Raw genomic sequence first — 25,718 nt, forward strand, 5'->3', positions numbered from 1 at the left:
ACTTCAGAAGCAATCAGTTCATACTATATCGGTACGTGCCAATTTCCCGTTGTGTTGACCACTACATTGATGTCCGTATCAATATCGGTTTGTCATGCTGCAATTGTACAGTTTCATAGTGACACCACTCAATCAGTGAGTGGTGGCCAACATGGATGTCCAAACGTCGTTGTCTCTCTTCCGGTTCAATGCGGGTCCCACGCTTTTGGACCAACTTTAATGTGCAGCCATTCGTTCACAATCGAGTTCACTAGCCCAATTCATAGTCGCTCAAGATCCTGGGAGTCGACCTTCGTCCTCTAAGGATTTTCTTCATTTCTCTCCGTATCCCTTAGCAATGTCTTCCGCCTTTTCCTTGTTGTCCTATCTTTGCTCTCTTTATCCTCTTGGGCTCCTCAAAGTCAGTCGCTCTCGTAGCCGATACGACTCTTCCGCGATAGTGCCATCCATCGCCGAATCAATTGGCAAAATCAATGAGGTGTTTGGCGGTGTCCCGCCTCTCTCCTAACGGTATGAATATGTTCGTTGAGTCGGATCTCCTAGCTCCATTTCCAATAGTCTCAGTGTTACCGCTCCTTCTGATGTCAGACTTCTTAACGATGGGGCTGTGTTGTTGCAGGACTATCGAGATGATCCTAAACAGGATCATATCGACCGCTAACTATCATGAGCATTATCGTGTATACTAGTAGTAACGGCTACCTACTCAATAAAGGGACTAGTACCAGTTTTGTATACAACCTCGTCAACAACATTCATAGGCGTAGCCAGCAGTGTAAAATATAAAGGTATTGTAGGCTGTAGTTGGGGCTCTGGGCATGTCGAGTACGTACATAGGCGGCACGCGTCGTGCAGAGATCAACCTACTGACCAGCGAGGGTGGCTGGAGAATATCTGCTTAGCACCTTCAACGAAACTCTGTACCGTGTCGAATACGAGCCATGTAAACTTTTAGATGAATGAATGCTAAATATGTTTACTAATAACCCGCCGCTTCCACTCACAACTTTCCCAAGTCTCTGCAGTCGATAGGGGGACTCTGGTGAGTACAGGGTGGCTAAGTACGAGACTCGCCTTAACAGCCAAGAAGGCTGAGAGGGTATTAATGTGTTCCCTGATGATAGGGGCTGCTGACTAGTAGCTTGTTGACCGCGACAAAGAATGGCGACAGTATAGAGCAGCATGGTACGACGAGCAGATAGAAGCGTGTGAGCGATACTAAATACAATAACAGTGCAGGCGAAGAGTGGCGGGTAACTTTACTGACCCATTTTACTGGCAGAGCCCAGTTGTTGTGGCAACTTGTTTGGTCTGACTGAACTGTCTATAATATAACAGTCCACTACAACCTACCTAGTTGTGACATTCTACACTAAATATTATCACTGGAGTAATGATTATGTCGTGCTGCCATATTCATTGACAAAAATTTATAGTTTGTGTCTCATAGTTTATATAATCGTTCATAACTTGAAGATACATTTCAGTAAGAATCTTATATCTTTTAGGTGGCTGATATTTCAACACAAAACATCGTTCTTTGACACGCCTATTAAATCATAGCAATCTAACATATGCTATCAGTTGACCTGAATGCCGTTATCATCAGGTGTACAGGTGTTAGAAAATTGCGTTTTGTAACTTAAAAATAAGTCAAGAGTGAGGAACTGCATTTTGAATTATACATACACACAAGTTCACTGTGGCGTTAATTATACGCGCATTTACCTATGCGCTATGTAAGAAACTATTTGTAAATTTACTAAGGAAATATCTTCGTAATCGACTATATATAATAACTGGTACATGATAAGGGCTTCAGATTAATTTTGCAACAAATGTATATTCACGAGATGTACTAAAATTACGTTAGTTTCGATATATCGTACGCTAGAATGGTGTCCGTTACACTCGCGTCTTTTTTTTTTTTATTATTGACCTATGTCTGATCATTGCTAATTACCAAAGTCGATGTAGAAATATGGGTTTCAAAACTATGTGTCGGAAAACCGCTGATTTCGCTATTGTTGCTACAGGTATCATCATCTATACCGCCAAAATGTATCCGTTGACCGGTTTCATAATCGGCCTTTCGTGTGCGTTTGCAGACAAGAAAATCTGTCTTTGCTAACTGCTTTGAAACAAGTTGTACATGACATCTGATCTGATACAAATCAGCTATCAGCCAATCAACCCTAGCTTATGAATATAAGTTTCAGTTCGGTCACAGAGTGCCCCAAAGGGCGATCAGAGCTGTTGCTGCCGCCTGTTGAATTTTGTCCTTGCGTGACTTCCGAACGAGCGGAAGCAAATGCAACAGATTTCGAGGCAAAGTCCTATTTTTAGGCAAAATCCAACAGGACCAGCCCGTAATTATACTTTGAGGCTATTATTACAATCACAGCAAGAATCTGTAGAAATAATGTATGAATACTGATAAATTAAGTATTGACCATATGAATTACTGATTCAGATAATCAAGAGAACTTCTCTATATAGAAAGAAAAAGCAAAATTTAACAAATTCGCATTTGGTTTAAAGTAGTGACATCTTAGGGGGGAACTTTCGGCCTAGTGGGAAATTTAGATAAGCACTTTGTTAAGCGGACTGGATTTTTGTCGGTTTTAATTTGTCCGAACAGGACTTTCTAGTTGAGTTTAATCGATGGAACTGTAATAAACTGCTTGGTAAATAACCACTGCAACATAAAATCCATGACTCGTTTATAATTTACAGGTCGACAGCCTCAATTATTAAGAGCAAAAACAATGTTCCTCAAAAGGAAAAATACTAAAAATGCGATCTTGATCTGCCAAGTGATTACGGAGTTTAGCAGCAATAGGGGGTTCGAAGCAATTACTGAGCTGGGCACAAATACACATTAGGAATTATATTATAATTAGCCCATCTAGCCGATATGTTGGTCCCCAGTAGACAGTAACGGACGGAGTGGAGTCATTGATGATGCAGCTATATATTTGTGGTTCATTAGACCAGTTCACCTTATTCGAAAACCGTTCGCCAGAAGCTGTCTGTGCGTGACTCTTATAAAGACCTTGCTTTTCAGTTCGAGTCATTAGATATGGCGTTGAGCACAGCAGGCTAACGCATATGTACATTTATGGATCTTCAGCTTGACGAATGACGCTTACGATTGGCATCTGTGCACTTTCAATGGAGGCTGTTCTATGGATATAAGTGACGAAAAAAGCCTAAGTATTACCTGCGATAGTTTGCACAAGGAAACGGGCCTCGTGTAGCAGAAATGGAAAAAGACGGTACGTAACATTACTGTATTTTTCGCGCCCTCTGTCTACACAATGTCCGTTGTATAACTGCTACGGAAACTAAAACAATCATGAGCGCGAAAACCGTATACGTGGAGAAAGAGTCACCTCTTTCTACTTGCTTGGCCCATCCAGTCAGTGAGACATTGGCATTATCATCAATTTTGCGCCAATAGGCTTAGTGCCGGCTTGACATTCTTAAGTAAACTCGTAGCCTGAAATTTATCTGAGGGCAGACCAATTTTCACAGCAAATTGAGTGAACATTTGAATTACCCGCCGCAATCCTTTCCAGCTCCTGCTGATCCTCTAAAATGGCAGCATTAAGCTAGTCGACCCATTGAACACTAATAGCACCGAAAATGCAGATTTTTTGCACAGCGAAATGGACTCACAATCATTTAAACGTCGACGGAGATTTTGGCTCTATTTTGGTATCGACGTCACTTTGAGCATAGGCTGTTAAATATTACTGCAATTTAATGGCGAGCCTTGCTGTATGTGCGCCCCTCAACACAAGTAGAACAAAAAGAAGACCGTAATAGCAAACGCGCAGAAAGGAGCAGTAATTTACAAAACGTCGAATGAACTACTTAGTCAACAAAGCCTATAATGGGCCTATAAATTTACTGGAAATTATCAGTGAACTTAAAACATAAGGCTTAGTTTAAACAATACTCTAGAGAAGGAATAATTGATCCTAGCTAATCTAAACAAACCGAAACTAGAACTTACAGGTGTCATCGGAGTTAAATTTACTCATTATTAACACACGAAAAAAAGTATTGTACTAGCATCGGCAATAACGGCTGACAGCCGATAGTATCCGGGGGCACAACCGGCCACCAGTAAAGGCATGGCTACCGAGAGTGAGCTGTGTACGATAAGCACGAGCATATAGGGGAGGAATAGTCGGTGTTGTATAGAACACCAGCAGTATGTCATACGAATAAACAGAAATGCCTTAGCGTACCTTCAGTTCAGCGTGACGCGCGTGCAGCATGTTTAATTGAACTCGTACTTTTTTGAGCTTAGCAGCTATTGCACCAGATAAATCTCGGACATACTACGCTGCCTCTTTAATGGAACTCAAATGAGTACGGCTGTATTTTTCTCCCATTCGTAAAGTGCCACATATAGGGTGAAACGAGGTTATCTCGATTTTTTTCTTTGGCTGACATCCCCTATAACAAGCAGTACCCCAGAGAGGAAAAAGCTAAACTGAAACGACAGCAAAGTGATATCCTTTTCTCACGGAAGCCCCCAAACCATAGAAAACACAGGAATCTCTGAAAGCTGTACTAGTGGCTGCTAGATTTGAGGCCACTTCTGTTACTGGTAGAGAAGTTGAGAGAGCAATGAGTCTGCTATAGGTAAAGAGCGGGAGACAGGGCTGCACTGAGGAGGTAAAAGCTACCCGAACGAATTAAGATGTAGTAACTGATGCTATCGTGACCGCCAGCCATTTGTCCAATAAACCCGTTCACAGAATTTACTCGGGTTAGTTAAATAGAAAAGCTTGCCCTGTACGCAAGAATACCCACCTATAACGTGTGCCTGTTTTTAGCTGCTATACACCGCACTAACAATTAGATGCTGCCTGGGTTAGGCAAAATTGCCGTACCGCTAACAAAAAAGCTTGAACATCTAAAGCGTCCCACGGGATAGCTAGTTACAGACGTTCTGGCATCGCGATGAAAACGAGTGAAGTTAGGCTAAGTGGGAGCCGGCTGCTAAGGGAAAACGCAAAGCAGCGAAGACATGGAAGCGCCTTACATAACTAAAGAGCGTAGAAAAAGTAAGGATGCTGTCTCCGTGCGTGAAGCTACTCTGCTAGGCTAACTTATGTTCTAATTGCACCGATTTCCTAGGTAGAAAAGGTTGGCCTTAAGGTAGGCTACGAAGACCAAGGGACGGGAGTAATTCTTGGCTACTTTATAGCAGGTGAAGCGGTGCATGCGTTCGCGAAGCCATGAACAACGCGTTCGTGGGTACAGATCTATCACAGAGAATGTAAGGGTCGTACATGAAGAGTTAGTACAAGTGAAAAATGTACCGTGTTAACGAAAAATGAAAATTCGTCTTACTAGAGGTACAATTGGCAATATTTCGAACGTTTAGAGTATTCAATCCTACCTATTTAACGTTGCGTGTTAAAGATTAGGGGAAGTTCTCTTATAAGGCATAGCCAAATAAAACTATGTGTACGGTTCCCTAGGTAATGTGTAAGTAGCATATTTAGTGAAAGTTTAATTATGTTCCCGATTTAAACAAGAGCCATCGGTCTCCGTGCGTGCAAGCTTTGCTCTATATTTTAACCTACATTTTAGACTTTGATCCGACCGGTTGTCATCGCAGCAGGAGCTGACGCCGTATTCAACATCTCAACTGCTGACATCAGGGTTCTCAGATCAAGCGTTGGATGGACACCGCAGAGCGAACCGCAGACACGATAGAGACAGGCACGAGCTCCATCGACCGCTTGAACCATGACCGGGAAGCTCACCCATTTTCAGTGACAGTCGAGGAGATCAGAACATCAGCCGACTGTCTGTCATTAGCTGATACTTTTCAAAAAGCGCAACCTCACCGTCATTCATGTAGACGACTGGGACATAGGACTCGTCTCAATGGAAGGCCTGAAGGCTTCCTCCAATATGCGGTCGGTCGAATTGAGTTGATCTCTCACTCCACCCACACCACAGCACTCGACCAAGCGCGACACAAATCAGATCGGAGACTTACGATACAACAACAGACCACCCCCGACTAGACGGATGCCTTAACATCGAACGGTGACAAAACTTTTAGCTCTACGACGCGTCCCTTAAACCCAAAGTTAGATCAAGCGTCATTTGGCTCACTGTGAGGAGGTATTGCAGACTCCGACACGCTAAACGAATGTAGGTTTGTTACCGGTTATAAAGTGCTGGATTTATCCAGACCTTGTAGCAAGTAAATGTCGCCTTCTAGAAAGCGTTGTGTAATAGCAGAACACTGTTCCTATGAGGTTACGTATTATACATTCAGCCGTGTCACAGCAAAGCCCGTGAGGTAGAACTTGCGTATCTAGGATTAAGGGGCACTTGTTTGAAATTGGTGCAAAGTGAGAGTCTGCAAAGAGGGATATTTTGAAGTAAAATAATATGCGTTCAAATATAGTTTGCATATACCAAGATAACAATTTGATTTATAAAACCATCTTAAACTGAGAAAAAAAAAAGTTTTATAGGCCTTTATATGAAATCGTGGTTTGTCTATCACGGCAAGATAATTAATTGAAACATTTGTGGATGACTAATTCCTTATCGCCAATCTATATTAGCAATATAACAAATATGGCACATGCTGGTCTTCTAGGGGCTTCTGAAAGTACCTGTTTATCTAACTTTCTCAAACAGAAGATCCAGGAGACAATCATACAAAAAGGAAGGCGTCAGGCTGAAGAAAATTGTGACGGTTAGGATATTAAAAGCTCAGCTAAGAGCAACAAGTAATTGTGAGTTGCAAGTAAATTACGTAACCTTGGCTTGGCAGATAATGTGAGTTTGTTCTAGTAAACCATTTATAATCAGAATTAGCTTCTCAGAAAGAATAATTAATAAAAAATAAATAGACCGGTGTTGCAACTATTTAGTCTCTATAGAACGGACCGACTCGTGTCTTAAGGACACAAAATTTATTAATTCACGTTCATGCTACTGCAATCAAATTTGACTACCCTTTATCAGGTCCGCCGTACTATTTCTAGCCACTGTTCATAGTTCTTTAACACAGGACAGAAACAAAAGCCTTAGATAGTCGACGCCCTACTGTAGAGAAGTGTAGCACAAAGTTCAATAACTCTTTCGGTGTAAAGCGCTTGCCGCACAGGCTGACAACCTAATCCTACCTTGTAAGGGTAATCGTCAACGTGACATGAAGGTCATGGATATTTGGAGCATCTATATAAAGCTGAACTAGTTCGAAGCCCGTTTCGCTATGCAAAAATACATGTCTGACATCGAGTGTCGGGGAGTATGCATGAGACAAGATGCAAGGTAATCAGAGTGTCATAACAAAATTACCGATCGGGTCGAAGCTTTATATTGACCCGAAAAAAGATGTTTCAATGCGGTAAGAAACGTAAGTAGTTCGAGTGTAGTCGGTATGAATTTCTGAAGTAGCTCATTAAATAAGGCCTGTTGCACGTGTGCAGTCTTCGTACTCAATTTTAACGTGTCGTATATTGAATTTTGGATTACGACATTGTTTTAATATGTTTCTATTGCTTTTTCTCAGAAAGCTCCTCATGAATATATATTATACATAAATTTATTCTCAGGGCAATGGCGGAGGCGTATTTTTCGACAAAATATTTGAGACAAGATATCGTTGGTTACACCACTCACCGTATAATTAAAACTTCTGCAAGTGATTTACCGTTCTGTTGTACTGCATAGTATATACTAGACGACCATCTTCATATCCCTAAATAACCATTGGATCTGTCTAAAAGGCCACGTCAGCTTCATTAGATCTCCAGAAGCAAAATGGCTATTACTTCGAGCAATAACTTTCGTTCAACAACTTGTTCTCTTTAAGCCCTACAAAATCGACCGTCTGCTCGATCGTTCAGCTAATGCCATAAAAAACACTGGTTTTCAAATGTGCCCACGTCGTAGCGTTCTTCGTCGCAACATAGTCCCACCTCACGGCACAGTTAAGATGGCCCACTTCTGGGTTGGCCCGCTTTCGCAGGATAAGCGCACAGTGGACGGCTTCTGTCGAAACTGTCTGTTTTCCCTGATTACAGGGCTGGGGAAATTTCCGCGAAACGCTTAGTAGCAATCTTGCGTGGTTTCTTCGCCGCCGCCATTGGCAACAGCGAGTGCCCGAGAACCGACAAGCGACAGCGAGCCCGTTGGGCTGTGCAATTAGAGTCTCTAGCCTTAGACAGGACGCTGTGGTTGCTGATCACTCTCAGATTGAGAACGGGAAAATTTCACACTCGGTTAGAGTCCAACCTTGGACTACTAGCGAGCGTCCTCTAACCTCCTTAGTGTTCTGCTTGATTAAGCCAGTCGGTATATCCTCTTGTCATCCAACGAAGTGTACTACGGCCACATTTCGTCGTCACAAAATACCAAAGTAACGAAAAAGCTGCTATCGGAGTAAGGGTTAGGGTAGCTTGCCATAGACAGTTTAGTCAAAGCAGGCGCTGGCCTAGTTTTTTTCAAACATTTGTGACTCGAATCCAAACGAGATCAGTTCTTCGAAGCGTCCCATCGAACTAGGCTGCGAACCTGCACATATGGTCAGTAGCCAGAGAAACGGTATGGCCAATACCATACACAGACTGTCTTTTGCATCGCTGTCGTTTGTTGGCATGGTCCTCAATGAGGTAGATTAGGTTCTAGCGGAATGACCATGTGCTCCGAACAAATCCTGCTCACTAGATACGCACGGCATGAATTGAATTTATTAATTAAGTAATTTATACTTTAGAGCAATACGCCATCTCTCTTGTCACCGTACCTCTAACAAAATTGATTTTCTACAGAATATTTTGCCCACAGTTTGCGTACAGCCTAGATAGATTTAGTTTATTTTCTGGACAAAGATAAAACTATCATAGGATTTATAGTTGGGTTGCGTAATGAGAACCATTTCAATGTGTATGCGCAATAGTTTGCAGAATGTAAGCTGCATTGTAGATTCAATCTAACTAGGAAACTGTCTGTAAAGTTATTGTTAAATCCAAGATGGATGCTTTCCATGGGGTACGTGGGTGTCGATCACATCCAATAAAAGCTGCAATATGCTGACATCTATCAACGCAGGTTTGAATAAGAGCTAGAGTCAATGTGCCGATGGATATTATTCTACTGACTAACCTTCGTCGTCACAGTCGTAGCTTCTTTACTGATCGTACATACACATCTTTACTTAGGGGTCAAGGATTTTACATGTATGTATCTCATTGTCTACTATCTACATAAGCAACACTAGGTTAACTTTCAAGTCAAACGTGGTCGAGCTAGCAAATGCAATAACAGGAAAATGTCCTCTTTTTGATTGTTTTGTCAGTAGTGGTTTCCACTTAACCGTAAAACCCTGTCATCAAATGGCTAACCAACGAGTTGTAAGCACTCGGATGCTTGCCAGTATGGCTAGCAGCTTCAAAAGTATTGCGAGTTGTCACGCGTTTCATAACTACTAGACAGTTCCGTTCGAATTTCCCGTCACGCCCATTTGGCACCACACTTGGTCCGAAGCGGATGAGAGCGCAAGAATATTTGAAAAGGTTTCCCGCCTCCGCGTTCTCAATACGAAACTCCACAAAACTTAACTCACTAGTCAATGGAACGCCGCTTTCATCCTTCTCCCACGGTCGCGTCGACCGCCTAAATGCTCCGCAGGAAATATAGTCCGTGCACAGTTTGACATGGTCTTTGCACCGGGCTAAACAGCCGCGAAGACTCAACCTGTGGTTTCTTTAAACCACCCAAGTATTTATGTAGGATAAGTGGTGACCTTGGGGCATCTAGCTACTGTTGATCACATGTACAACCATGATCTGTCGATGTGCACTCGTTGTTTAGCAAGCACAACGTGCTATGCTGGAGCACAATTGGAGGTAGAAGAGTGGTCCGTTTATCACAATACCCCTTGACGACTACTTACCTCTAGTTTAACTTCTAGGGTGTGAACAACAACGTGAGCACATGTAATAGTTATTGGCTGCAGACGAAAGTAATGTGGTACGGACAGAAAACCCAACAATACGAGGGGCGGTCGCTGGGTTGAGAATAGACGATGGACCAAAGCAAATTACTTCATGCGGCGCCCAGTTTGCATTCTGCATCCCCTTTACTCACACCTTTCAAAAGGTGGCACGTCCACTGGCACCGCGACCAGGTATATGCCAGCCCACATTGAATAAGTTTGTTGAGTTCATTTGGTTGAACTAGTAGCTGAACCTACTCTTTTAACCCCAAACAAAGTTCACATCATGAACGAACCCTGTTGGCTTCGTTAGAAGAGCACGCGCTCGACGCTGTGCACTCATGCGAATGTTGCCTATACAGTTTGTATTAGTAATAATAGTTAAAATAATAATCGGATTCAAGGGGGGTGAGAAACAAATGAAGATCTTATGGAGATACGCAGACAAGATGGAACCCAGGCCATTATAGGGGTGGCCTCACCGATCGTACTAAACTGCAACGACGAAGCAAATATGTGAAAAGTAATGCCAATTGTCGATGGGAAAGTGTTAAATTCATTTGCAAGCGGAAGTCCCTACGGTGAATTTTAACTACGTAAGATTGAACGCTGGCTATTTTGCAGCTTCAAACTTTTTTTAAGGATATAAAGCATGCTTATGAATGAATATGTGCAAGTTGCTTCCGACCCACAACCAAGGCTTGAAACATATTGCTTCCTATATGAGCGAGTACGCTAACATTTTTTTTCTTCCGACGATTTTTGTTTTTAAACCTGAGTTAGACTTGTGATAGACAGTAATGTTAGATTCTTACATCCTTGTGCTGTGACTCCTGCTCAAGTCGACCGATACTTAACCTTAACAATACATTCAATCAATCAAAGGTTTCACTTTTCATTCTCAACATTATTTAATGTGTAATACGTATACATTTCTTCTATTTAAAATACCTTTGGAAATGTCCCTTATTACTGTAATTATAATCAGTGGCGGCATACACGATACTTTTCAAGTTTCCACAATGTTACGCTCCTTGGCTCCCGCTTTTTTGACTTTCCTTGGCTCGTTTTTCTATTCTATTTTCTCATTTTCTTCTCCTCCCTCATTTGTTGCCCCTTGTCCCACTATTCTATAGTAATATATTATCCTTTTGTCAATTATAAGGCTTGTGCCGTGCGACGTTCGGCCTTCTTTGTTCGTTATTTGAAATGGGAGGTGTCGGCGCCTCCTCGTCCGCCGTTACCATCAGTAAGATCATTCGAAGCGTCAACTATCACCACAAACCGCCTCAGTAGATCCGACATCCTCCATCCTAGAACAATAACCATACGCCGTGAGAACAATCCACTTGAACGATGCACCCTCACCAGGAAGTGGGGAGGGAGGGAGTTGAAAGCGACCATAGGACGACTCAATTAGGAAACCGTCCTCACAAGTACGCTGCCAGGGGGTTTATGACGAGGGCGAGCGGAACAGAACATCAGATATCATTGCGGAAACTTTGCGGGAACCTATTCTTCATCCCAAGTTTGAGAACATAGTGGCAGAACTTCGGTGCTTTTGAAGTATCTTCGTTACCTATAAGTAATGCTGCTAGGCATTGAGTGACTTTGTCCATTCGAGTCCTCTAATCGTATAGCTGTAGCGACGTATTGTTTTACGTGGCTGCGTCAAATCTAGAAGCTTACCATACATCATTTTCAAAATGTCTATCAGCTTGCCGTTCAGGTTTCGTTGATCGATTTCGTGAATATTTTTGTCGAAAGTTAATTTCACCAACCACCTTGGTTCAGTGACCAAGTTTGAGCCCTTTATCATTTTGACGACCGTCAATATACTATAATATTTTTGCGGAATGTTTAGTATAAGTACATTATAAGTAAGCATTATAAGTAAGGTGTGCCGGTCCTTGTTAGCATCAAAGCATGTCTATCTAGTTGCTCAGAGTCGTTTTGCTTTTGGACCCTGGCAGTACTCGTCGAAGCAGGAAGCAACAAAGTCGTCTGCAGTATAGCAGCAAACGAGAAGTATTTGCACGCGACTCTTCCACTTCGACTGCGGCTCGAAAACGACGCCTAAGAGCTCCCGTGAGCCTATGCATAGCTTACGAAGCACAGGCCTCACGCTTCAGTTCTATTCACAAGCTTCAAGGTGTTCACAATTGCGCATTCATACCACTGTGTCTGATCCACGTCAGTCAAATAGACTTGCGCGGGCATGAATTTTCCCTTTTAGGAAACTCTGCTTACCGCACTAGGCGACGTAACCCGCAATAGCGATAGTCGAGCTTTGCCGTGGGTCGTCTGGTTGAATTCTATAGTACTAAACCTCTGTCTAGTGACAGAGCAAATGTTGGGTGTCACTCTCAGTGCCACACATATATATCAATCAGATGCTGCCCTATACAGGACATCGTAATCGACCAAAAAGTAGTCTACCTATTTACAGAGCAAAGACAGTGCTACGAAGTGTGAACTCTACAGAAAAATCGAACAGAAAGCTGTGATGCGAGATAAGAAGTATGGACCGATCACAACACGACGCCACGCATATCGCTAGCCGGTTGTCAATGGCGGCTTGGGCACTTCAGAGTTCAAAGACGAATGCCGCCGCCGCCGCCGCTGCTGCTGCTACGAATCATTTTCTACACTTCATGGAGGTACTCGAAGGGAGTTCCTGGTACGTGTGGTTGCAAAAGCGCTTTAGGGTTCTATGTTGAACGTTTATGGTTGTGTTGGCAGCACTTGTGCTTTAATGCCACCGTCCACCTTACATGTGAAATAGATGAAGATTTCGCTGGGGTCAATTTGCGATTTGTAACTTGGTAATGACGACTGGAATTACCAGGACGAAGACTAGTCAGCAGAACGTTTTTTAGTATTCTATGCAATTCTCACTACTCTAAAATAAACGCATCGTTATATAACTTTGCATTATTCGATTACTCGTCTCACTGATTATATCCTATGTGTTTACCTGATTGAGATGTCCTTTTTCAACATTGAAATTAAAGATAAGTTGACATTTCACAGTGGAACACAAACAGCTTCCCCTTCAAAAAGGTGCCGCGAGCCATTAATAAATAAACGTGTTCCCTACGAGACCTGTGTACGCTGACGATACTATTTCAGAGACTAAACATCTGTACTATCACGCCGCTGATGGGGTGACTCACAAACAACCACGCGAAGTCAGACTGGACCGGTAATACTCGTTGTAAAAGCGCGACTCGCTGGGGTCCAGTGCAGACTTGTTACCGTTGATTTCTTCAGGTCAGGCAGTATCCTACCCCCTTTGGTATTGCGGCACTGAATTCACCAGTACAGCTGAAGTGGTGAACTCGGTGGTCCTTTTTTTAATATGCAAATTCGATCCTTATTGAGAACGGCACTGGCCGGTTAGCAGGACACGACCGTATTGTAGATAAAGCAAAGTGAGCATGAAAGGTGCCACGACGGACCTCTTCATCGTATTAATGCTCATACCAAGAGAAGCCACATTATACTCGAGCCAGCTTCAGGTCGACTTCAATGACTGAAGACGCGCATAAGACGCCAACTCTTCACTTTCTGATCCAAAAATTCACAGCAACGAGGGTTGGACTAGAGTAGCTAGCCGTTCGCGACGAAGTAAGAACTCGATGTGTGAGAATCTAGTCTTTTTCTCTCCTTCAATCACCTTACCGCTCTCGATGTAATTTTTCTCCTATTGCATGACGAGATGTTTGGTCAGTTCGAGCTGCCTGACCCCGGTCGAACCGATGCCCATCACCAGCTATTGGTATTGTTGTGAGTGATGTCTTTACCAGAGGACAACTAACTCCTTTCAGATTCAATCGACTCTCCAGGATGAGAGAAATTAGCAATTTAATTTGATCACGAGTGGGAGATCGTAAAAAACGAAGGGAACGCAGAGGCGAAGGCGGTGAGGAAGTGGAAGAAGATGAAAACGAATTTTTAATTGCAAACCGCATATTCACACGCGAGACGCGCGAATCAGCCAACAGACTGAGGCACTCGTCGATTACGAGTGGACCTGACCGATTGACTGAGTTGCCGTCTTCGATGACGGTGTCAAAATGAGAAGTGGGAAACTCCGCGCGGATATGATCTGCGTGTCGTACCCTGACATTGTCTAAGTGCATGTGCGTGCCTTAGTACACGACGATCTGCCAGTGTGATGAACACTTGATAGCGCCGTTGACGGGGGGGTGATACGCGTGAAAATCTTTGTTTGACGCGATATTTTTTATGCAGAGCGAGCAAAAATCTCAGCGGTGCATTTGGCTAATGGCTCCAAGGAGGGGGTAAAAAACTGAACACCACCATCTTACAATAGCAAAATTTATCCGGCGACACAGGGTCCACTTATGTATGCTTCTGTACTGCAAGGCAATAGGAATCGCGTTTATATATAGAAGGGTTATGTTTGCCGATCTCATGCTGGGCCAGTTCAGCCAGCAACTGTTGATGTCTGCCGCGGACTGACCATAAAGATGGAAACGTACGGTGCTTGAGATTTGCATTACCGTAAATTGGTGTTCGGTGAAACGATCCGTCTAGAACCGTCTAGCATTAGGCTTCTTGTGAAGCACGGGTTACGAATTAGGTGCAAAATATTAAAATCTATACTAACTAAATTCGGAACGATTATCTAGATTCTACCCAAATCAGATTTCAGTCACTATCATGGGACAGGTCTCATGTGGCTTTTGGAGGGCATTGCATACGAAATACGCAGCAATTTTTAATGCTTTAAACGTAACGCTCTTTACTGCTAGATACCCAAATAGGAACACTTTATCTAGCAGTCTCTACCTAATAACGAATATTGTTCACTTAAGGTAGGCAAGTGCGCAGGAAGGGACGATTAATAAAACAGCTGAACCCCCTTAATAATCCCGCCTAAATTTTGTCGGTAACTTTTTGTAGGCCAACCCGAAAGTTGTGATAGCACTTTTTGCAGATCACGTCTTTTTCATGATCCTGTTTATGTTGTTTTATGGATGTATATATGCCACTAAGGTAGTTCAGTCGTGTGCCAGTATAGGTGGTCCTTCCAATGCAGCCTTCCTGTCTATCACTTCTGCGAAATCCTATTATTTAATTTAATGCCAGCGTTGGGCATTCGATCTGAAACGCTCCTTAGTAGCATCTATACTATTCCTAGATTCTTTAGGGTTCCCGGTTAGTGTGTATGATCAAAACGTGGAATTTACTATTGAATAAACTGACACAAGTGATGAATAATGTCACTCAATGAAAATCCGTATTTAGAGCTATGCCAATCAGCTATCGTTAAGGTTGCACTATTCTAATGTTTTACTTCTTATGGTGGGTTTACGAAGGCACGCGAGATCCCTAGCTGATGATAATTGGGAACGTCAAACAGGAAGTCATACCGCTGTAAACAAACAGCTGAAAAATGCTCATTGTTCTATAGTGACTGAGCATAGATAATAGAATTGCGAGTTAGCTTGGGAGAAGTAAACGAGCTAAACGTGATTGTTATGAAGCCTTACGACTTAAACGACTAAACTAGACGGGAGCAAAAAAAAAAGTAACAAGTGGTTTCTCATCAATGAACCGACTGAAGACTATACGGTATTTGCTATGCAATTAGCATTATTGCTCTCGATCAACGGAAACAATTGGCATATATAATTGATACGATACTAAAAAACAAATGTCGCGCTGAATTTTTGGGAACAATAAAAAATGGGTCCCTTAAACTGATGCACAACCGTAAGCTACAGCTGCATAAATTGTCCTATGTCGCATGTGGCACGCGCCGAGGACTCTATTGGCTTCATCCTATATCGAGTGCATTACCACACAATTGCCTGTCCATCTTACATCCTAACATCCAGCTTACGTTCGCAATTCTCAACGCTGCAAACTATAAATAGAATTTTAGTAATACAGTACGTTTCTACAACGGTTCACGTATCACAATGCCGAAATATCATCGTATAAACCATTGAAATCCCGCTTAACTGAACATCATTCGTCCCAAGTTACAGAGTTACTTAATTACGGAACTTAATATTCACAGTCCGGTCAAAAAGGGGTTGTCGAGTTACACGCTGGCGTCGCTGATTTTGACTGAAAGAAGTACTAGAGGTTCTGTGAGTTTTGGTTGTCCACGTAACGTTTCTTGTAATCAACCCAGATTAGGTGACATGTCTGTGGGGTTCAAACGAACGAAAGATGTAATTACTCAGTTGCAATAGATATCGCTATATAGAATTAGAGGGGATGAATATCGAACAACCGGAAATGTTATGGGGTGATTCCGTAAAGTGACTTAATGTCCAGCCATCCTGAACGAAGGACAGTGGAATGATTGTTTGAATTTACAAATTGTTTTAAAAGAGTCTTCAAGGTCAGTACACATAGGCTCCTTTAACACCCCGTTATTGATCAGTCGTTTACGAATGCAGAAGTACAACAGGCAAAAAAATGTCGCGAGAAAAAACAGCTTCAAGTTCGCTGTTGGCTGGGTGAGAATTTCGCGTTAACTGGCTTAACACACACATTATAGGTACATTTGGGAAACATGCAGCATGAGAAAGGCGCATGCGTGCGGTTTGGCAAAGGGATGCAGTTGGCGAAAGACCGTATATTTGACTATACCGCGTACGTTTCGACTTCGCAAAGGGCACGTGTGTTGACGCCTTTTTATCTGACGGCAGTCTACGATGACGACCTCTACTGCGTGCAAGATATATACACCGTACAGCAACCCGTGAACAATTTATGTTACGTCAAGATTGACGCCAATCACTCGCGCAATCAGCAACAATTACGTATGCCAGGCAAACTAACATAGTTTATCGGTCAAGTACACTCTTACGAAGTATTGACGATGCCCAACAGTTCAGCTGAAAATCAACTTTAAATGAATCTCTCGATCCCAATAATTTCCTTATCAAGAATTCCTTACAAGAATTGGGCTATACAATTATTACGTAACGCTTTTCGGTATTATCAAAGCTTGCCCATTTATTCATAGACAACCTAATTTGTCTATGACGGTTTCACTTGACGACGGCCCTAAAACACATCACAAAACAGCTGGTAGGCTCAATTTATCACTTTCATCGACCAGTGACTGCGGTCAAAAGTAGAACGTAGCTCTCAACTATTCAGCACACAGGCTTTCATTAGATAGAGCCTGTATAGAATAATAGCAATTACAGTCACAATTACATTTTAAGGCACGCTTGATTGATCGGAAAACACAAGAAAAAATTTGAATAATGAGACGGTCGCAGGTGCTATACATGGGAAGTTCTCATAACCGACGCATTTCAGAGCTCATGCAAATATGCTCGAACTCAGGCTCCCGCATCGAGGCAAGACTTTCCTTATGGAAAATGTCACGATTAATCATGGCAACTGCTTTCACGGTATCTAAACGAACTTTAACCCAATGAGTTTCGACACTATACCCGCATGAACGCCTTGATCTTCACATTTTTTTTTTCTTCACATCAATATGTCAGGTGTCATTGAAACAAGCACACGCCCTGTGACAAACCCTCAGGAAAACATCAAACGAACATCGTTAGGACACACAACTACAGTAATCATATCTACATGTCCTAGGGGAAAAGTTGCTTAGTTCGTTGCCCAATTGAGGGCACGTACTAAACAGTTAGGTTGTATAGAAGAGGCCATTGAGCATTAACGTCACATATGTGTCATCAGGAAACCGAGTAGGAAAAGCGTGAGTAGATCTATTAACTCCCGCCGGAGATGGGTGATCGACTTTATCTGGCCTTCCTCACGCAGCCCATACTAAGGATTAGATGCTCATATGATTTTGTACGATCGAAGTCTCTTCCGTAGGCAGAGTGAATAATCGCTTGGTTCAAGGGTTAGTCGAACAGCGCCACGAAGTGGTGGATCAGCTTTCGAGCTTTAGTGAGCACAGCGAATCTTATCATAAAATAATTCAACTTTTAATTAAAGTTCGAAACACGTAACTAACCAACTTGTTACTTTCTGTGAAAGTAACAAAGAAAAACAAGCGTATGAAAGCCATCAGCTTTCCAATGAACAACAAGCTACTCCCGAACTATATTTTTATTTGCTTGCCACATACTATAAAAATGTATTTATCTCATATATACATAGAGTATAATTGAACTGACCTCGATGGCTTAAACAAATCAAATCAAAGCGCCTTACCCACAGAGTTCCTCACCACAACCAGCAGAGCTTCGTAATCGTGCGTTTTATCACGCTATGCACCATATATTTCTTATTATATCATTATAACATTTAATTTACTAGCCGAGGGGATACCTAGGTTCGATAGTAACAAGTGGAAAAACAGTCTCCCACACAATAAACCGTACTCAATATTATATACGAGTTAGGTTCGTGGACCCGCTCAACGACATGTTTATTCAATCGTACTTGTCGTGCAGTGTACGTCGATGGCGCGGTTTGAACCTACTACTTAGCCATCTCGAAGAGTGTAGTGGCTGCAGATGCACTGGCAATTAATACTATTACAGACGGATATTGCCTACAAGACCAACAATCTACTAGTTGTACGAAAAGCGTAATGTCTTTCTTTTTGGCTGAGTCGGTAAATTTAGAGCAAGCCCATATTTTTGCATGCCTTTCGGAACGTGCTTGGGTGCTAACACACCTTTACGCCCCTAACACACACTCTACAACAATAGTTGTCACACATTTTCTAAACTTCGCGCGAATCGATGCCCTTTGGTTTTATTATAACGTGACTGGCTACGAACACTTAAATGTGAGATTATTTCTGCTTATACCGTTTCGCTAATAACGTGTACGAAGATATTTGTACATTTAGGTTATTTCAGCGCTCGTTGACTCATTTGTCACAAGCAGCAGCACCTGTATCTAGCTACGCAGTGTTCATTCGACGTCGCTAAACGCTGCATCTTCGTTGATGTTCCACTGCCTACCTGATATATCTAACGACTCGTTCGAATACGTCTAGCAAATGAGTAAAGCTTTAGAGCTCTCTATTTCTCTGTATAACGTTATGGTTGTAACAGGGAATTGAACGATCGAAAGCAGCCTGAGCGAATTTTCGTTTTGCTGCTGACTCAGCGTGGCCTGATACAGCATCAACTTGAAACAAGTGGCCGACAAATAACCTTCGCTTAGGTGGAGCGACCTTGTAGCAGAGAAAGTTGCTTCCGCTCTAATAGACATGGACGCACCACTTCCGCGAATCCGTGGTGTATCCCCGCTTCGCTCGGACATCTGGCGGGCTCATTTAAAAATTGTCATCGTCGTCGTTGAGGACTCGCGCGGGACAAGAGGCAAAAAAGGGTTAGAAGGCGAGAAACCTCAGCGCAGCTCAAGACCGGCGGATGGTATATATGCTTCTTGTTCGCGGTAGAAGGCGATTAGGAGAAGTGGTCATTCTGCTGAAAAATTCATGGCGTGGAAAAACAGGCTAAGTAACATGATGATCGAGCACTAATGCAATAGGCGGGGACCGCCGATGCGGCCGAAGTCATGAAGTGTGGTCACGAATTATCCAAGTAAGCAATTCGCTTTGTGATCTCAACTTTTTGCCGAACTATCGCACATGACAGGGCAAAGAGAAAAAAACGAGATCTGTACATATGAGGAAACACAGCAAGGAACAAACTTGTATGGGAAGCAGGCCGGTTCCGCGAAACTCGACCGATCCATCCGTGCATATATATATATATATATATATATGTGTGTGTTGTAGTGCGATATTTGAGATAAATGGAGAAAAGGTTATGTCCTGCCTTCTGCACCTTCATTAGTAGCCTATAAAGGTGTAACTGCTTTGTTTTAATTGTCGTTTACAATGGTTGTAGCACGTATATACTGACGAATCGGATCGTGAGGCCAAAAGCCCTTTGAGTATGCTACCATTTTATCGCTGGAATCGTAGGTATGGTCACGAGCTAATTTAAAACTTAACTGGAACAATTAAATCTACTTTTACAAGGAGGTCTTATTTTATTTCCTGTGTTTTTTTACATTCTAAATTGCCTTTGCCAAATAGATTTCTAGGAGTTCTTAGTCAATCCAAATTCGCCTATTAAATTTTTTTTAGTTGTTGTAAGAGAATCCGCCGATATTTAATAAATTGGTGAAAGTAAGTTAATAAATTGGAAATTTGGCTGGTAGTCTAGGAACTTGTGAGTGAAAACCGGCTGAATTTACTCCCGAAGAAGTTTTGAAGAAAAGATCAACGCTTAGGTTCAAACTGTTGGTGCTCGAAGGCCACAGCACTATAGAAATTTGTTGAAGATTGATGAAGAGATGTTAAATGAAAGCACAGTACTTCACTAGTGCACACGTTTGAAGAATCGAGGGTGGAGTGTTGACCAGCAAAGACGGTATTAGATGGCGGAGCTCGATTGAAAAGACTTTTCACGAAAACATACAACTGGCATTTTACATGCAACTTATGACAAAACCCGAATTAACCAAACCGAACCGAACCCCGAAGGAAAACAGGAATGCTGTTAAGTTCGAAAACTGAATAAAAATGAATCCCCGTATATTGACCCCGGCGTAGTTGAAGGTGCGTGTGGTGTATTCCATATGCAAGTTGCGAAACCTGAGTCAACAAAAAAACCCGTCTGGGGCGTACGATCGCTATAGACGAGACATGGTTCAGTCTCTACCACCAGGACCATCGAAGCAATACCGGACGAAACAATAGCACCACCCTATAGGGAAATTAAATTCGGGGTTTGTATAGAGTAGCTCTGGACGTAAAGCGATATTGTACTTGCAATGGACATTAGAGGCGTCTGCTTCTGTGAGTGTCTGCGGAAAAAAAGTTATGAATGCAGCCCCTATCTCATGTTTTTCAAGAGATTCCTAGATAGCTTGCACGGTAATTGTTAAGACCCAGCCTGGTTACCTGGTGACAGGAACAAATCTCATGGTCGTGCTTATATTGCTTCTCGGATCGAGTAAATATCCAAAGTCCGCTTCAACCCACTCGAGTTCAACCCTAGAAAGAGTAACTAATAAGCACGCATATATAACTACGAATTTACTTCGAGGTGACGTAAATAGAAAAATTATGTGTGATAATGGTAGACATCTGGCTAATTGAAGACTGCCAGAGCGCCGGGACATGCGTGTAAAAATTTGAATATCCGTGACGCATTTAAAAAAATTACCATTTTAGTTTTACTAATCTTAAAATTCTTCAGCTTTGCAGTCCGCCGGATTCGTTTTTAACGGTCTAATGGTAATAAAGAAAAGTTTGAAGAAGCAGTGTGCCCGCCATGCGGTCGCCAAACATAAGTCAAGTACTTGACGAAGGAATCGCCCTTAGAGCAAGACTAAGCATATTTCCTTGGTGCAATTTATGTTATTATTATATCGTTATTTTTTTTGGAAGTGATTTATGGATTTAGTAGATTATCGTCCGGCGTGACATACGTATGTTTATTTTCTGTGCAATTTTGTGCAACCAAACTTTCGAACGCTTAGTCGGAACAACAATTTTGCCAATCAATTGTATTAATTTTGATTTTGTCCGATTATTTTACTCTGTTGGAAAGTCATCCGTTAACCGATATCCGCGCTAGTTACCAACGTACGATTCCATCCTCGTAAATGAGCCTCTCTGGGGACAAAAAAAGTCAGCTTTACTAACAATTCTAGAAACTGACACTTTTTACATCTGTTAGATAATTTCTAAGATTCTGCCCTACGTTCGCCCGCCTGCGTTTCATCCTGCCTATGTGTTTCTTCTATTAGTAATAATGTTCTAATGATACCAAGACGATAGAATTCAGGCTTATTTAAGCCTGAATGATCCCGAGTCCGATGTTTATTCGAATATTGGACTTGGGAATCGTTTCAAGGATCAAACACCCCCTCAAGAATAGAGCGTCTCAAGTATATCAAATTCCCATAAAAATGACATGAATCCTATTATCAAACGGACAGTTGCAAACATCCTAAACAGGTGTCTCATTTGGTGTACAAGAGCCTTTTGCACATCTGTGTACATACATTTTCCTGCGAACGGAAAAAATGCGTACCTCTTCCCATTAGCCACCAGACTTTTCGTTTACAGAAGTAACTCCAAAATGGGGACGAAGACGTTTGAAAATAATAGGTCCCTGTAGAGGTTTCCTGATCTGGCATTATATTTAGCAGAGCTCCTCCTCCGTTCCAGGGTTATGACTAGTGAAGTTGCTATCATGGGCCATAACCGCACCTGTATAGTACACCGTATGACGCTTCGCTGTTGCTGTTGGTCGTTGTGCTAATGCGAACGGCGTCGATTGAGGTGGCGGTAAAAGCGTGGCGGATCGAGCCTGCAGTGGAAGTGTAGTTAAAGGCACATAGGGAACCACTGCAGTACATGTGGTCTCTGCAGGTGCTCCGGACGGATTGACTGCTGTGAATGGCTGAACAGGTCGAGGTAACGGTGGCAGAGTGGGAAAACCCGAGATATTAATAGGCGAAATGCTTGAAGCGCGAAGCGCCTCAAAATTAGGCACCATAAACTTGTTCTTTTGCGCCCTTCTGCGAAGATACATAAGGGCTCGCCTTCGCTGTTTCAGCTCGAGCGCCGCCCTATCCATCCGTTTAATAAGCGAGCCCGTATATTCGATAAGGACATCAATATCGAATCGACTTGTTACCAAATTGTCGTTAGGCTTCCAATGCTCAATTGCTCTTATGTAGAATAGGCGTTCTGCACAGTATGTGCGGTAGCCGCTGCAGTTCCTTCGGTGCACTGGTCGATCGCGCACAAAGTACTAATTTGAAAAGAATGCTTTTGTAGAGATTACGCCATTATTCATTTTATATCAATAGAGATCGTGTTTAGTCAGCTTGTGTCGAACACACAATATGTGTGTACGTGAGATAAAATAGCACGGCTAACACGTGTTCAAAAAGGAAGTTATGTGTTGTAAGTTCTCTTTTCACTAAACGTTCCCTGCGATAATGGAGGCAATGTCGACAGTAATACGTTTGACAACTGAACTAAGTGAGTATTACGAATTCTTGGGCATACTCATAGACGTAGTGACTTTACCTTATTTTCGCAGAACATACAGGTTTCCTGCGAATTGCCACACATGACCGTGTGCACCTTCATCAATTCGGGTATGAATAGTCGTGTGCATGCTGGACAAGCTAATGGAGGGCATATACATTCACTGTAAACGAGTGGAAGAGAAATAAAAGATTAGTTTGCCACCTTTTCATGGGTGCATAGTATTTTTAATACGTCATTGATATTTCGATTCGAAAGCGCAAAGTTAACACAAGTGATCTTATCGCTTTGAGAAATTTTGCTTTAGGTTTTGAAGGTTAGCATCCGACACGTGTCAGTCTTTTTTTGCCCATGTTTTGCGACTATGTAGTAACATCTAAATAACACTTGGTCTGGGCCTAATTGTAGAAAGGACGCGAAGTAGATTAGTGCGAAATGCTCTTTCATTCTAATTCTAACGACTGCAGTTATTACTAAAAGCAACTCGTAGGGGGTTAGAACCCGATTATCTAACCCGATTTAATAAATAAAGATAGAGCCAACGAGGATGTCGAAAGCTTATTGTTCAAGAAATACCGCACAATTTTCAGAAGATCTGTGTAGTATCGTAATAGAGAGCAGTGTTTTTTTTTAGGGAACTGAAGCCGATGCGTGCGGAGTTATAAGTGTGATAGACATTATCCTGTTGTAGTACCTTTACGGGGAACATATGCAGTGGGCAAGTACTGCATACTTTCTTAGGACATTATAATATAGATAGACAGAGCTAATTAAAATTGCTTTCGTTAACTGTCGTCGCTCGTTGACATTCGTGAAAAAGCGAACTGCAAATGAAGCCCTGTACTGCTAGACATTTTTATGAACCATAAACGATGTAAGCTTCATATGCTTCTATAGTCACTGAGTGTCGTCAAACAAAAAAATGTTTAGTCTTGAAGAAGAAATACATGTGAGATGGGTACAGCCGACACGCAAATGTTTGTCCTACAACGTACAAGGAAAGCTTGGGCGTTATCAAAGTCGAGATTCAGTTGTATAAACGAGATGACGATCGATAGAAATCCTCGACCTGCTGGGTTCCTCTTGACTGCGCGAAGATCAACCGCACATACTCCGTATGTGGTACACAAAAACCCTCATATGATCTTATCATTAACAAATCATTTATTTTTTTTGACTCAGGCTCCGCTGAAAATACTAGTCATGTCGCCTACATACGGCGAAACGCCGCTCACATATACAGGTATGATAAAGGCACGTTCTATCATGGCGTTCCTCATACCTGATTTCTTTTTGACAGTTCTCACACTCAATTTTGTCAGTCCCTTCCATTTTGGCATCACGTCGTTGTTTTTCAGTTCATAACAGATTCACACGCTCGAAAATGATCTCGTTATTTCCGTTCAGTAAACGGTAGCTCAATTCCATTTATCCAAATGAAAAAATGAAAATGCGCACTTGGCTTATTCCGAGCCTCTTGCTTCACGACTTACGCATTATAAAGGCCTCTGGACACTATTACCGCTATAGAGGTTGTTAACTGCGCGTTGTAGGCTCTGCAGTGGCGCCACATTTGCATCTATGCGTACGTTGGGCGTTGTAGCTATGTCGTCGGCGTTCCTCTTCTGCGGAAAATACTTCCCTCTTCTTCGGCGGTGTTCCACCGATCTGGTAGCATACTTAGGTAGTGGCAATCATTTTGTATTAGTCGTTCACCACATTAACTTATAAATACCATAATTTTTTCAAGTTAAGTGCCCAAACACAAGGTCGATTTCTTTTATCTTGTATTTCATCTTAGCAGTCGTTTACGGTGTGACAAAGGGATCCCCCCAGACAAACTTTATTCGTTCTGTTATTCAGGATAACATATCGTTTCAATACATACATGCGTGTGTATATATCGTTTTGGAATCTATGTAGAACTGAAGCGTGCCTCGCTCGGCTGTGGCTCTGTGGACTGTGTTAGGCTATTACAGGCGAGCCCGGCAAATTTTGAAATTATGATTTTCAGCCTCCTAGCAAATGGAATCTAACTGTTCTTCTAGCAACCAGTGAATGAAAACCGGTTGAGTTTGCTGAAGGAAAAATCTTATAGCGTCGAAAATCGATGCTCAATAGTCAAGCTCTTGTTCCTCCAAAGCCACAGCGCCGCGGGAATCAATCGAAGATAGGCGAAGACATTAGGCAAGGAGGCCTTAAGCGAAAGCACAGCACGTGAATAGTGCAAACGCTTCAAGAACCGAGAGTGGACTGTTGAAAACCAACGAGAAAGTGAGCAAATATCGGAGGACACATTGCCACAATCGTCAGGGAAGCTTTTGGCGATAGCAGACCTACAGTCTAAGGGCTTCGTCGGCGAAGACTAGTGTTTCATAAGTCATGTGTTCCAGCTGCCTGGAATATGCGGTCGCTATATATGAGGCATAGTTCAATTTCTATTGTCAGCCAGAGGGGGACCAGGTGAAGGAATGGGGGCGCCCTGGAGAGAAATACAATTGGGCGCCAATGTCAAGTGGGTTTGTGGGTAAAATGATGGTAGTACTTTCAATGCACATTAGGGCCATCTGCTACTTGACAAAAATGCAACGATCAATGCAGCCGGCTGTCTGGAGTTTCTTAGGATACTGATCTAAATCGGTGTGACTATGGGGCTTTTTCTGTGGAGGAAAAAAGGGCAACTACTTAGCGTACTTACTTCAC

At 42.4% G+C, this 25,718-nt stretch overlaps 1 protein-coding gene across 2 annotated transcripts; it reads right to left on the reverse strand.

Moving 5' to 3' along the window:
- Nucleotides 1–21,424: 21,424 nt before the first annotated feature.
- Nucleotides 21,425–24,515, reverse strand: LOC111264165 (uncharacterized). Of its 2 annotated transcripts, none has more exons than XM_022839826.2 (4): nucleotides 24,298–24,515; nucleotides 23,055–23,178; nucleotides 22,048–22,773; nucleotides 21,425–21,626 (listed from the first exon to the last, which is right to left on the reverse strand). In XM_022839826.2, exons 1-3 carry the CDS (start codon nucleotides 24,345–24,347, stop codon nucleotides 22,159–22,161), a joined length of 789 nt encoding a protein of 262 aa, XP_022695561.1. In that variant the 5' UTR covers nucleotides 24,348–24,515; the 3' UTR covers nucleotides 21,425–21,626; nucleotides 22,048–22,158. The 2 variants fall into 2 exon arrangements, with proteins under 2 accessions (XP_022695561.1, XP_022695562.1); XM_022839827.2 differs by lacking the exon at nucleotides 24,298–24,515 and adding an exon at nucleotides 24,011–24,281.
- Between the last annotated feature and the right edge of the window lie 1,203 nt (nucleotides 24,516–25,718).

Source organism: Varroa jacobsoni, unplaced genomic scaffold, assembly GCF_002532875.2.
Source record: "Varroa jacobsoni isolate VJ856 unplaced genomic scaffold, vjacob_1.0 scaffold_824, whole genome shotgun sequence".
NCBI classification, from domain to species: Eukaryota; Metazoa; Arthropoda; class Arachnida; order Mesostigmata; family Varroidae; genus Varroa; species Varroa jacobsoni.

What these genes read in the sequence shown, in the direction of transcription:
- LOC111264165 (XM_022839826.2), bottom strand. Translation starts at nt 24,347, where the DNA reads ATGGAAGGGACTGACAAAATTGAGTGTGAGAACTGTCAAAAAGAAATC. An exon ending in AACTGTCAAAAAGAAATCAG is followed by an intron (nt 23,179 to 24,297) that starts GTATGAGGAACG and finishes ACTCGTTTACAG; the next exon opens with TGAATGTATATGCCCTCCAT. An exon ending in GTATGTTCTGCGAAAATAAG is followed by an intron (nt 22,774 to 23,054) that starts GTAAAGTCACTA and finishes TTTTCAAATTAG; the next exon opens with TACTTTGTGCGCGATCGACC.